General features: G+C 56.5%; 1 protein-coding gene and 2 non-coding genes across 26 annotated transcripts in view; all 3 read right to left on the reverse strand.

Annotated features, from left to right (window-relative positions):
• NAP1L4 (nucleosome assembly protein 1 like 4) overlaps positions 1-13,387 on the reverse strand; it is a 47,295-nt gene that overhangs the window by 8,390 nt on the left and 25,518 nt on the right. For 15 of the 24 annotated variants that reach the window (NM_001285976.1, XM_013993990.3, XM_021080112.2 and 12 more), the window contains 6 exon segments: positions 1,103-1,248; positions 2,654-2,793; positions 7,268-7,339; positions 10,778-10,909; positions 12,414-12,500; positions 12,707-12,848. In NM_001285976.1, coding sequence (NP_001272905.1) covers positions 1,103-1,248; positions 2,654-2,793; positions 7,268-7,339; positions 10,778-10,909; positions 12,414-12,500; positions 12,707-12,848 — 719 coding nt within the window. 24 annotated transcript variants of the gene reach the window in all.
• Positions 6,601-6,730, reverse strand: LOC146405019 (small nucleolar RNA SNORA54). The gene has a single exon (XR_014839256.1). It is a non-coding gene; the product is annotated as a small nucleolar RNA SNORA54 (small nucleolar RNA).
• LOC146405020 (small nucleolar RNA SNORA54) lies at positions 7,525-7,654 on the reverse strand. Its single transcript, XR_014839257.1, has one exon. It is a non-coding gene; the product is annotated as a small nucleolar RNA SNORA54 (small nucleolar RNA).

A 13,387-nucleotide genomic window follows, 5' to 3' on the forward strand; every position in this document is an offset into this window, starting at 1 on the left:
CATTTTCACAGGGCCTATGACGTGAAATCGCGTGTCCTTGGTCACTGTCAAAATAGCCGTGTACTGGTGTTCCTGTCGTGGCGAGGAACCATGAGGCTGCGGGTTCGATCCCTGGCCTCGCTCCGTGGGTTAAGGATCTGGTGAGGCCGTGAGCTGTGCTGTAGGTCGCAGATGCAGCTTGGATCTGGTGTTGCTGTGGCTCTGGCGCAGGCCGGTGGCTACAGCTCCGACCTGACCCCTAGCCTGGGAACCGCCATATGCCGCGGGAGCGGCCCTAGAAAAGGCAAGAAGATGAAAACAAAAATAAAAAATAAAAAGCTGTATACTATGAAATTCACCCACTTTAAGTATGCAGCTTAGGGACGTCTGGTACATTTTTTGACTTGCGCAACCACGAGGCCCCCCACATCACTCCCCAAATTCTCGAGTCCACTTATTTAAAACGACTAACAAAGCCACTGAATTTAGGAATCAAAGCCCCTCTACTTTGGGGTGAAGTCACACAGGTAACCTCCAATACACCCAACCTGAGGCTCCAAACGAGATCTGCCCCCAAAAAAGAAATTTAAGAACTGTAATTTACGGCTATTCTTACCCCCAAACCAACATACACGCGACCTTCTAGGTTCACAAACGAACTGGGGAAACAAACGAGCAAAACCAAGTCGTGGAAAACCACCCCAAGAGTAAAGACACAATGGACTGGTCACAGGGACATGAGGTCACACGGGAGAGGGCGCCACCCTGCGGCCCCAGGCCCACCAACTGCCTAAAGCAGGGCCCGCACCTCTTCATTGCAAACTGGTTTTTGTTTGGGGAAAATAAAGAGGAAGTGTCTGCCCCCACAGCCACACCGGCACACGGCCGGGAGCTCTGGCCCTCCAGTTCTCCAAGTCAGCTGCTCAGCCTCCACTAGCTCGAAGGGTCCGTCTCCTGTTTTAAAAACTAGGGGGAAACAAGACGCTTCCAGGCCAGGGCTCTGCCCTACGTCTGTGCCTGTCACAGGATACGTGCGTCCCACCCCTCGCCTGCTCCATCAGGGCAGCAGAAAGACCCGAAAGCCAAAGGGAGCACGCGCCCCGCGCAGCCCGGACGGGCTCACCTTTGAGCGGGCTGAAGAAGTTGAAGAAGGAATCGCTGGGGACCTGCTTGGTGATGGTCCTGACGGTGCCTCGGCCCTTGTGTTTCTGCTTCTTCTTGATGGTTTTCACCGTCACGTTCTTGCCTTTCTTCCAGTCAATGGCGCACCTACACGGACGAGACGGCGGTCACGGGGTCGCCCTCCCTGAGAAAAACCGGCCGCGCGTGCACAGCCAGCACCCCCGGCTCCAGCCTGACCGGGCGGCCTCCTCCGACACGCTGCCAGCAAGCGCTGCTCCCCGAGGGCCTGCAGGACCCCCGGGCGGGGCGCGGCGGGCCGTCCCGGCGGAGGCGGGCTCCGGCAGGGCTCTTCCTGAGCCCGAGGCCGACGAAGACCTTGTCGCCTGCTGTCCCCTCACAACTCTCAGCCCCGTGAAGCTACCTACTCGGGGACCCGAAATCTCCAGGTGACGGAGCGGCACCAGCTGGAGAAAGCAAACAGGAGGCCGCTGCAGACCTGGCCACCCGCAGGCCTGCACGCTCCGGGGCTGCCGAGCACACTGGCGGGGACCGCGAGCAGCGAGCTTTCGGGCTGCATCACGGTGGACCACAGGTGCCACCTGGCATCGGACACGCCCGGAGAGCCAGCCTTCTCCCACGATGGCCTGGCCCTGGGAAACGACCCGTCTAAATGACTGGCTATTCGAGCCCAGAGGATTTGGACTGAGTTCTGCGTTACACTGGGGTTCGTAAAGCTAAGTGTTTGGTTCCGTGAGTAAGAGTAACCTTTTCAACCAAGCATAAAACAATTCCGGAGTTCCTGTCGTGGCGCAGCAGAAACAAATCTGATCAGTATCCATGAGGTTGCAGGTTTGATCCCTGGCCTCGCTCAGTGGGTTAAGAACCTGGCATTGCCGTGAGCTGTGGGGTAGGTCGCAGACGTGGGTCAGATCTGGTGTTGCTGTGGCTCTGGTGTAGGCTGGTATCTGTAGCTCTGATTGGACCCCCTAGCCTGGGAACCTCCATATGCCCCAGGTGTGGCCGCTGAAAAAAACAAAAACAAACAAACAAAAAAACCCAATTCCCAAACCGTCTCAAACCAACCGAAGGGCATCAATCACCTCCAAACCATTCTCTCCTTGGTGACGCATCTGGGCTGAAACCAGCAAGGCGCTCATCGTGCGGCAAACAGCACGCAAACTGCCCACCAGGCCCAAAGCGAAGCTACTGCCCAGTACCGCCCGGCTCGGCCCAGTGTGGGCACCGCCACCCACGCCACAAGCCTCTGCTGCGAGGAGTCCGCGAGTCAACGATCAGCGCTGCACCAAGGTGACGAGAAAGCCCCACGCCCTCGCCCAAACGAGGGAACCCGGCCGCCTCTCCAGACCCTGGCACGAGCGACACACGCGCCATTTCCCAGCGCTGGCCATCACCTCCCCACTTAGACGGCTCGTTTATTCCAATCTTTGTCCACTGGGCTTTGTGCTTTATTCTTAAATTCTATCTTACTTGTAAAGCTCTAAAACCATCGGCTTTTTTCTCAGAAAGGGAAGTGGAAAGGGCATTTCCTTACCCGTCACAGTCAACTATTTCAGGGCCTTCAAAGGAAAAGGGATCGGCCTTGTCCGGCTCTGACTTCATCTTGTACGTCTTGGTCAGGACTGAGTTGCTGAAGTAGTCGTTGGGCTCAAAGTGGAATTCTAACACGAAAGACTGAGAACAAAGCCCGGGTAAGTACCGCTTAGGGTCCTGAGCAGCCGTCTCGGGACCCACACAGCACCTCCTGGAAGCCAGCCCCTCCCCAGGCACGCCGCTCCCCGCAAACCTCACAAGGGGCCGCCACGGCGACAACTCCAGCGCAAAGTCAAGACGTGGCGGCAGGCGGGGAGCAGCCGGCACCCTTCAGTGCGCGAGAAGGGGCACGGGCGGCTCTGACAACCCGGCCGGGGGAGAACGAGCTCCCCCGGGGAGTGGCACGTCTCCCCGCTGCCCCGCCTCCTGCGAGGTCAGTGGGGCGGGAGCTGGAGGGAGCACGCGGGCGTCAGGGAGCCCCGACTCAGGGGCACAACCCCACGTGGGGGAGAAAAGGAAGCAACGAGTGGGCCTCTCCCGACCACGGCAAGGACGAGCTTGTCCTTCGCTCACCAGGCATCCTGCACATCTGGAGCCAAGCACCGGAGAAGTGGGGACAGAGCAGGTGTAAGGACAGAGCAGCAGGAAGAGAGCAGCGGCAACAAAGAAGATACTCACGCTCTTAAATAACAAAGCACAAGAAAAATAAGGAGTTCCCGTGGTGGCGCATCAGACACGGATCCGACTGGGAACCAAGAGGTTGCAGGTTGGATCCCTGGCCTCACTCGGTGTGTTAAGGATCCGGCGTTGCCGCGCGCTGTGGTGTAGGTCGCAGATGCAGCTCGGATCTGGCGTTGCTGTGGCTGTGGTGTAGGCCAGCGGCTCCAGCTCCAATTGGACCCTCAGCCTGGAAACCTCCATATGCTACGGATGCAGCCCAAACAAGAAAAGAAAAATAAAATGAGACGCCCCGTCTGAGCAAAACGTCCAAAGCACACCCAGGACTGGCAAGTGCTCTGGGAAGCCGGGAGCACTCGTACCCCGTGAAGGGCTCTACAGGGGCAGCAGCGAACATTAACCAGCTAAATCGTCTGGGACTGATGAATTGCGCTTTGAGGAATTTGCCCCGGTTGAGAAAGACACTAGGAAGGATGCGGCGACCCGGGGGGAAGACATCCACCCCCGCCCCACTCATAAAGCCAATGGCAAGCCGGGCTCGGCGCACGGCAGAGGCGGTCGGTCCACAGGACCAAGTCTGGGTTCAAATCCCACCTCTGCCCATCAGTGCTGTGTGACTCTGGGAACTTACGCACTGTCTCTGGGCTTCCATTTCCTCACCTGTGAAATGGAATAAACAACCCTCTCCCTCCACGAGTTGACCTGAGGATGAATCTATGGAAGCCCTTAGAACAGGGCTGGCTTTACAAGCAATACTTGCTGAATGTTAGCTCTTTCCGTTTTTATTCTAATGGTACAACCATCACGGAGGAAAAACTTCTTTTAAAGACCAAAACCAAACCACTTCCACAAAGGGAAGTGGAAAAAGAAGCCTCCAAAGAAGGGGTGGTGCTTGTCTGTGCTTAGCAAGCAGACAAGGGCTCCGAGGGACGGGGGCAGTCCAGCAGGTGCCCAGAAGGGAGGTGGCAGAGTCCGGCCAGGTCTCCACTGACCTCAGGCAGGTGGTGTGGGCTGGAGGGGAAGGGGCTCAAAAAGCCCCTCAACAAATTGCTGGTCCAGTGAGGACAGAAGGCAGCTACGGGGACCCCAGAACCTCGGGGGACCCCCACTCCAGACCTCGACCCCAGCCCCCTGTAAACAGGATCTTTCGGTTGCCCCTGAAGCAACATTCAGACGGAAGGCAGGAGGCCGTCAGCGGAGAGACCACCGTTACTGAGAAGTGCTTTGGGCCATGACCACAGGTGTGAACAGGCCACCCAGGGGACATGGCACTGCGACACCTCTTCCTTCATCGCTCCCTAACTTCTGTCGGGACAGACTACCTACTTTCCTCCTTCTCTCCCCGTTTCCCCCCTGCCGTTTCTCCAAACGAAGGGTGCTATTCCTTTCTTCCTATTTTCCCACTTTTCTCCTTTCCCCAGGCCTCGGTTTAGTCGAGAGAAAGTCGAACACAACCGGGGGTGACTTACAGGGTGTCAACGGCCCAGCAGAAAAGGGCCCAAGGGTGAGGCGGCCTCGTCCACACACGCGCCTACAGCCAGGTCAGCCGTGGAGGTGACTAATGGACAACGGCTTCCCAGTGAAGTCTAAGATTCTCTCTGTCCTGCCCGGCAGAGGCAGTGCGGTTGCTACTTCTCTGCCAGAAGACTCATGCTGAGCAGAGCAGGTGGTGGTCCCCAGCCACGGCTGCCACGGGTGCCCTGAGCCGACCCCACACGTGTAGCAGAGGACACGGGGGACTCTCTGTGCTGCCACTGCAGCCTGCCCCAGGCCTGACATGACTTGAAAGCATAAAAAAACAAACCACTACCACCAGCACCATCAGGCACACAAACTGAATAACTCTGGGCTTCCTAAGTGTTCACGTGCTCGGGCCCATTCCTTACACTAAAGAGAACCTAAACCGAGAAAACCTTAGAAGTTTATTTATTATTTTTACGGCTGCACCCACGGCATATGGAAGTTCCCAGGCCGGGGGCTGAATCTGAGCCCCAGCTGTGACCCACACCAGAGCTGTGGCCACGCTGGATCTTTAACCCATTGGGCCAGCCTGGGGATAGAAGCTGTACCTCCAGAGACCTGAGCTTCTGCAGCTGGATTCTTAACCCACTGTGCTACAGTGGGAACTCCAAAAATCTTGTTTGAGTAAGCTGATCATAATACAACAATTCGGCATGGGGTGGTGGTGGCAGCAGCAATTTTGGGGGAATATAAATACACCTTTTTGCAGCCAACGGACGCAGTGACTATTTTCCACTGCGCAGAGGCTGCATGAGGTAAAGACAGCAACACACTGCTGTGTAATGATTCCACTTTCTACAGCAGGAATACGGTGACCTGGAGAGCGGCGGGGGCAGGGGCAAACACCCTATGGCCATGTGTCATTCTGAAGCAGTTCTGAATTTCTTCTTCATAATTTTAATGTCATATTTTTATATATATATATATATATATATATATATATATATATTTTTTGTCTTTTTAAGGACGCACCTGCGGACATACGGAAGTTCCCAGGCTAGGGGTCCAATCGGAGCCACAGCTGCTGGCCTACACCAGAGCCACAACAATATCAGATCCGAGCCACATCTGCGACCTACTCCACAGCTCATGGGAATGCCGGATCCTCAACCCACTGAGCGAGGCCAGGGATCGAACCTGCAACCTCATGGTTCCTGGTCAGACTCGTTTCTGCTGTGCCATGACAGGAACTCTGAGATGCCATGTAATTTTAAAAAGGGCAGACTATGCCCCTAAGAGTTATTTCTAGAAGACGGCGATTTATATAGTGTTCTTCACACTTTTCTGTATTTGCTAAGTTTTCTTACAGTAACGAAGCACACGGGACTTTCACAAAGTGAAGTGGGAAAGCAACAGGAGAAAAACGAGGGGCTAAAAGGAAGCAGGCCCAGGTCACCCGGCAAACTACAGCATGCTGCCACCAGGGGCCAGTAGGGGGCGCTCCTCATGCAGGTAAGGAGCACTCACAGGGAAGAGGCAGCAAGAAGGCCCAGTGATAACCTGGGTGCGGCAGGAAAGAAGCGGCTCCCTCAGCTGCCAGGGTGACCCGCACCCACAGAGGGCTACTGAATCACCCCCGAGAGGGGAGCAGCCCAGGAAAGGGGCCATACAGGTGTGTGTGCCCGACCCCCACCCACGCAGGTGGCACCTGCAGGACTAAAACAGAGCAACGCCACCTTACTCTGCTCTGTGGTGGGGGAGGGGGAGGGACCAAGGCCTGGTCCCAGGCCGCTCGCAGGCCGCTCCGGCCCTTGTCTCCAAGCCCTGCAACTGACAGCCACCGGGAGGCAGGCAGGCAGGCAGGCGGCGCTGGAACTGCTGTGGCACTGGAATGGAACCCAACGGCCACAGGCAGGCCAGCAGGTCACGAACAGTGCTCCCAGGAAGGCCCTGGCACTGCTCGAACTGCCCTCACGAGGTGGCGGGCAGCTAGGACTCTGGAAAGATGAGGTTCGGGACCGATCGACGGGCAAGGAGCTTTCAGCCTTGACTCTGCAGTCGCCGGGAAGGTAGAGCTGGTGGGTCTCTGGCCTCGGCGAGCGGGATTCCTGGGAAGTGCTGCTCACACTGACCACACTCAGCACCCTTTCAACCTGGTTTAGACACGCGAGGTCCCCCTAAACCTGCGAGACGCTCGGCAAAAGCGCACCATCCCCTACCCAACAGAGGACACAGACCAGCTCAGAGACCATGGCCGAGGAGTCCCACCCCATGTCTGACCCCTGCACCTGCCGCCACACCTCCCCTCGCCTGAGCCGGCAGTCGGGCTGCGAGAGGCCACGTGAGAGCGCACACGTCACCCGGTTGGCCAGGGGGAAGTGGCCAGGTCTGGATTTCTTGCCTGGGCTCCGGGACCTGCACCCTCAGGGGCCTGACCCTGCCGGACCCCAGCGGGGAGTTGAAGCATCACACTCACCATAGGCTGTCCAGGCTCTGAAAACTTCACTTTGATATCCTGCAGGTGTTTCAAGATTGGCTCATCATATTCCTAAAGCACAAAGAGAAGACAAGAAGCTTCCGGTGAGCCTTTCAAAGACAGCACCCACGTCTTCCCCACCCACGCAGGTGGCACCTGCAGGACTAAAACAGAGCAACGCCACCTTACTCTGCTCTGTGGTGGGGGAGGGGGAGGGACCAAGGCCTGGTCCCAGGCCGCTCGCAGGCCGCTCCGGCCCTTGTCTCCAAGCCCTGCAACTGACAGCCACCGGGAGGCAGGCAGGCAGGCAGGCGGCGCTGGAACTGCTGTGGCACTGGAATGGAACCCAACGGCCACAGGCAGGCCAGCAGGTCACGAACAGTGCTCCCAGGAAGGCCCTGGCACTGCTCGAACTGCCCTCACGAGGTGGCGGGCAGCTAGGACTCTGGAAAGATGAGGTTCGGGACCGATCGGAGGGCTTGACTGTGGAGGCTGTCTGCACTCCAGACCCTGATTAGCAGTGCTGGAGGTGCCACCTCTGCCTGGCCTGGAGCTCTGTCTGCTTCCCCATCACCAGCAACTCTCAGCGCCTACAGAGTCAGAATGCCACCAATTAAGACGGCTAGTCCTCAGCATCTCCAAAGGGACAGTCAGAAAAATGCCGAGATGAGCTACTGACCTTGGCAGCCAACTTCCTCCTAAATCCAACACAGGGTCAACTCACAGCCAGAAACACCAAAGTGCGTCTGACACCAAGACGGCGGGTGTCAGCTAAGAGCATCTAATGATGACCCTGTGCTTTTATAAGTTATCACTGTTCAAACGCAGTTTACAGGGCCTCTCATTTGAGCAAGTCCAACTAAGAAAAATACAACCCCCCCCAACAACAAAAAAACCCAACCCAAAAAACCAAAACCTCACAAGGCCTGCAACCCAACGACCGCATACTACCGATAGGTGTTTCCTTTGTAGAAGAGTTACTTCTTCACCCAGAAGCCTGGGGACTGGACTTAAACATTTCCTGAGGTCCCATTAGGCTCTAATAACCACCAACTTCCCAATTTTAAATTCTTTCTATACCACAGGCACACCTTGCTTACTGCATGCTGCTTTGTTGTGCTTCAGAGATGTTTTGCATTTTTGCAAACTGAAGGCTTGTGGCAAACCCCAGTGCTGTCAGAGGATGGCTAGCATTTTAAAGCGCTAACTTTTTGGGTGTGTGGGGGCGCTGCGCCCACAGCACACACAAGTTCCCGGGCCAGGGACCGAGCCTGTATGGAGCAAAACAAAAAACAGCATGAACAGAGGTACCCGGCCACGTCTTCAGACACAAGGTAACCCCAGTCGGCTTTGAAGAAAGCCACATCAGGACGAGATGCCAAGCCTCAACTCCAGAGCCCAGCGACAGGCTCTGAGATTCTGCTCATCTCGCATCTGGCCCATCCCTGCAGTTTCAAGACCAACGTCTCACTCGTATGTTTTCCAAACTCACGGCGCTGCGACCTTCAAACGCATCCCAAACTAGCAGCAGCTGCTGCTGTTTTTTCCACACTCACAAAATAACTATCACGTCCTGGATTTCCTCAACCAGCCACGCACCTTAAAGGCCAAGAACGTTCTATGGCCCAGAGCACAACAGAAGGCCCTAAATTAGCAGACTCTCAAAACTAAGGACCCAAAGGGCCAACAGCAGGAGCAACTCTGGGACTGACTGAAAGCCACTCCCCCCAGGTTTCAAAACCACCTGCCCCCAGCCATCAGAGAACCCAAGGACCCAGAGCCAAGCCTGCCTCTGGGACACAACGTGTGACCAAGTGGAACCTATGACCACCACCTGCTGCAGGTTAGAAACAGCCCAGACCACATCTCATCACTCGCCACACGTTAAAGGAGTCAAGAAAACACCACCGCATCTTTTTACAGCCTGACACAAAGGGCAGTGAGACACTCCGAGGCTTCAACACCGAAGCACCGACACCGATACAGAAGTGCTGGGGAGAACGGAAGAGACGCTCCATTAAATACGGCTGACCACACCATCACCCCCAAACCAGGGAAACGCTACGGATAGAGCATCCCCAGGTTAATAACTAGTTGGCAGGCAACACAGGAGCCAGGTTATCCGATCGAGTCACCTAACCTGCCCCCCCAAAGCCTACATCCAACGTCCCTGCCCCTATTCGGTGCCCCCCCGCAGCACCTGGGGGCACACTAGAAACGAAGCTCCACAGGCTGCACCCAGACCCACTGAAGCTGTATTTCCCAGAGGACGCCCGAGTGCTGGGTACACCCACTAAATGCTCTGCTCTCCATCTCTCTGCTGATGAGGGGGTTCCAACCCCTGGGGCACACGGGACTCACATGAGCGCTTCTACAGACGCCTGGAACTCGGACTTGGTGGGGGGGAGGCACGGATGGTGCTACCTCCTTTGTTGCTTTATCACGGGGCCGAGTGAGGAGAACGGGGCTTATGCTCAAACCCCCAAACTCCTGCTATTTAGTGTTCACGCTGCCCAGGTGCACCTGACACACAGCCAGGGTGAGAATCGGGTTCCCGCACATGCTACTCCACTTCTCCAACAAACCTCTGGCTCGTGTTAGTCTTTTAAAAGCAGGGTCCAGCATCCTTACCCCACACCCCTTCGTGTGAAAAAGAAGTGTGGACAAGAAAACACAGGCTCCTCCGTGCCACGCATCTGAAACAGTCCCGGAGCGGGACGGCGAGGAGAAAGGCGCACCCTTCCTCCTCCCGCAGTTCCGGGACGCGGGTGGGCATCAGACCCGCAGGCAGCTCCCGGAGCCGGCGGACAGCAGCACAGCCATCTGCAGGCCCCTTGGGGCTGCGCTCTGATGCAGAAGCCCTGGGCCCACTTGTCTGGAGTAAGCCCACTGCAGACGCGACCACCTCTGTGGACTTCTGAGCAGGACCATTTCTGGATTACGGCAACCGCCACCCTAACTCAGCTCAAGTCAAGTCCCGTCTGTTACCACTGAGGTGGTTCACCATTTCATCACCGAAAGCCTGACGGGGCAAGGCGAAAACAGCAAGCTTGGCTGGTCCCATTAAGAGGAAACATTGGCGACTTTTACGTATTTGCCCGAGCAGCAAAGCTGCACAACAGGCCCCTTTCACACTTCAAAATCCATCAACAGAGAAGTCTGGGTGTGTGCCAGCCAGCGTGCCCGCGCCTGCGAGCAGCGTACACACACTACCCACCTCCCCTTATGGCTTGCTCACGTCACAGTGGGACACAGAGGGTCTGGACGCTGCCTGCTGGAGTGAGGCAGCACGTATAGGAGGCAAAGCAACTCGGAGCCCGGCTGCGGCGCCGAGGCAGGCCTTCCCACGAGGACCGCAGCAGGAGGGCCGCCGGGGCTCCGGCCGTGACCCAGCCTCCCGGTGGGACCTCGACTACCCTTCCGAGCCACGGTCTCAGCAGGCGCCTTTCCAGCCACAATCCGCCCACAACCGCCAAACCCCACTGCGCGCTCACGGGTGGGGAGGCCCACCTGCACTAGCTCACTCAGCATATCGACGTTTCTGAAGATGGTGAACCAGAACTCCGGAATTCCTTTGGGGTTTGGCTCTTCTGCTGCTGCTGCTTCTTTTTCCGCTATGACTACTTTATCTTTCACGTCTCCCTAGAAAATAAAGATGCAGAAGAAAACACTTACCACGATGCGCCACATTTATACACAGTTCAATGGTGTAACAACAAACATAAATTCAGCATCCTGCGTAAACTTCCAGATCCCTCGGTCTTTTTGGGGGGGGGGGGGGAGCTTTTTAGGGCTGCACCCACGGCATATGGAGGTTCCCAAGCTAGGGGTCCAATCGGAGCTGTAGCTGCTGGCCTACACCTCAGCCAAAACAATGCTGAACCTGAGCCGCCTCTGTGACCTACACCACAGCTCACGGCAGCGCCGGATCCTTAACCCACTGAGCGAGGCCAGGGATCGAACCTGCAACCTCATGGTTATTGACTGGATTCGTTAACCACTGCGCCACGACAGGAACTCCCCACGGTGCCATAGTTTGAACCGTGTTACAATTTCAAATGTTTCTGAGGAACAAAGCATTTAAGGAAGGCATTCAATCCAGATGTAACTCCATGACATAACTTCAGATCAAGGGAGACAAATCTAAAGAGCCGATACGATGCCCCCAACCTGGGAAAGGGTGTCCAGCGCTGGACCGCGGGACAATCACCACGAGATGGACACCCCAGGGTCTTCACTACAAGGAGCTGCCAACCAAGGTGCATGTCCAACTACACGGTGACGTCAGGACGGAAGCGCCATGCAAACATCACAGCGGCGACGCGGCCACGTGGAGGGAGCCTCCTCTAAGGTCATGACCTTGATGTGAGCGTCTTGGGATGGCACGATTGCAAGGGGCTTTTGAAATAACAGGGGCAGCCAAAAACTGATCTGCAGGCATGGCTTTACCATGCTGGAGTCTACCTATCTGTACAAAATCTAAAAAGATACATGTCTACCAAAACTAACATTAAAAAAAAAAAAAAAGCAACCCGAAAGGTTTACACCATAGGATAGAAACGCTTCTCATCTCCCACATGTACAATCAGGCCGACAAAGTTCACTGGTTGTGGGGGGACCTTCCGTGCCGCTGGGATGGCACGTACCCATCACCAGAAAAGGCTGCAAGCAGGCGACGGCCAGGAACGTCGCCCCGAGGACCCGGAATCTACCCTCCTCAAGTGACAAGACGCCCCGGGGCCCCCTCACAGTCACTGCTGGTCCTCGAGCAGGACGCTCTCTCAGACAGCGCCCCCACCCCGAGACCAGCCCCACGGACTCCCCCACGCTGGGCCTTTGCTTTCTCCACCCAGACTCCTCCTGGTGCCTTCAGCCCGGCTCTGCAACCCTGATCTCACCGCAGGGCTGTGCGGAGGCGCCACGCCGACTGAGAAGCGTGACCCACAGGCCACGTGGACGCCAGACCTGCAGGCCGCTCGGTTCCGCTGTCATAAAGAAATCGGAACACCTGCCTAAGGTGAAGCAGCCCCTGCTCTCAGGAGCTCTTGTCTTCGTCAAGTTCTGCCCAGGATTAAAAGCCACCAAAACGGTCTCATTTCTAACAGCAGGGAAAGAGCGCCCCGGTCGCACTCATAAAAAGACTCACGGCCAGTTTGTCCTCCTCTTCGTTCTCGCTGTGCCACTCCGACTCCGCATCTGTCGGCTCAACGTCACCCGTGATGAACTCCCTTCTCTAAGTAAAAAATGAGACTTTCTTAGTTACGTCCAGTTATTGGGAAATCGGAGTTAGGATAAGAAGCTTGTAGACGATGTACACAAGACTGAAAACGGACTCGTCTCAGGGCTTAAAGAAGAACAGGCGGCGACGGGCCGGCCCCACGGGACCCCTGCAGGAGCAGAGACGTGCGGGGACGAAGTCAACCGGCTAGCAGCCCGCACCTTGTCAAAGAGAGGCTGGTACAGCGCCGCGTACTTCCTCTCCAAGTCGTGAACTTCCTCGTAGAACTTGGCTTCTATGTGAGCGCACTTCACCTGCAGCTGCTTCAACGCGTTGATTCTTCGCTTCACTGCCTTAGGTAAACTAAAGAGACGGAGCAGAGAGAAGACATCCACACGCGGGAACCGAAGGCAGCGTGCGCTCTTACGGAAGTCAGTCCAGACGGGCACACAAGGAGCGTCCTCACCGCCACGGGAAAGAGCTCCTGAAAGTCTCTACAGCCGGCCCCCCACCCCAGGGAGCACGGCAGTGGGAGGAGGAAGCGGGAAGGATCATTCGCGGAGGAAAACGAACAGAATAACCCACCGACCTCGTGAAGTGTGGAGAAGCAGCCAAGTTTGGGAGACCCGCCGGTTTTGACTCGCCAGGCCGGCAATTCCAACAAAAGCCCCAGGTGCGGCGGGGCCGAAGGCGCAGGCCCCTGACTCACCATCCTTCTCGAGGGCAACACGAACCCTGGCAAACTCCTTTCCACCTACCCTGAGAGCTCATCCCAAGGACACAGCCAAGCATTTACGTGCTCAAGGGACCAGAGGTCTCATGTGTAAAAGTGCAGGATGGGGAATGATGACAAGATGGGGGCCTGAAACGGCCTGCCCCCCCGGTGTGGGGGACGCCACAGG

Source organism: Sus scrofa, chromosome 2, assembly GCF_054392235.1.
Source record: "Sus scrofa isolate SSC_HxYL_T2T_F1_AM1 chromosome 2, Sscrofa_HxYL_maternal_Yorkshire_Landrace_v2.0, whole genome shotgun sequence".
Lineage (NCBI taxonomy): Eukaryota > Metazoa > Chordata > Mammalia > Artiodactyla > Suidae > Sus > Sus scrofa.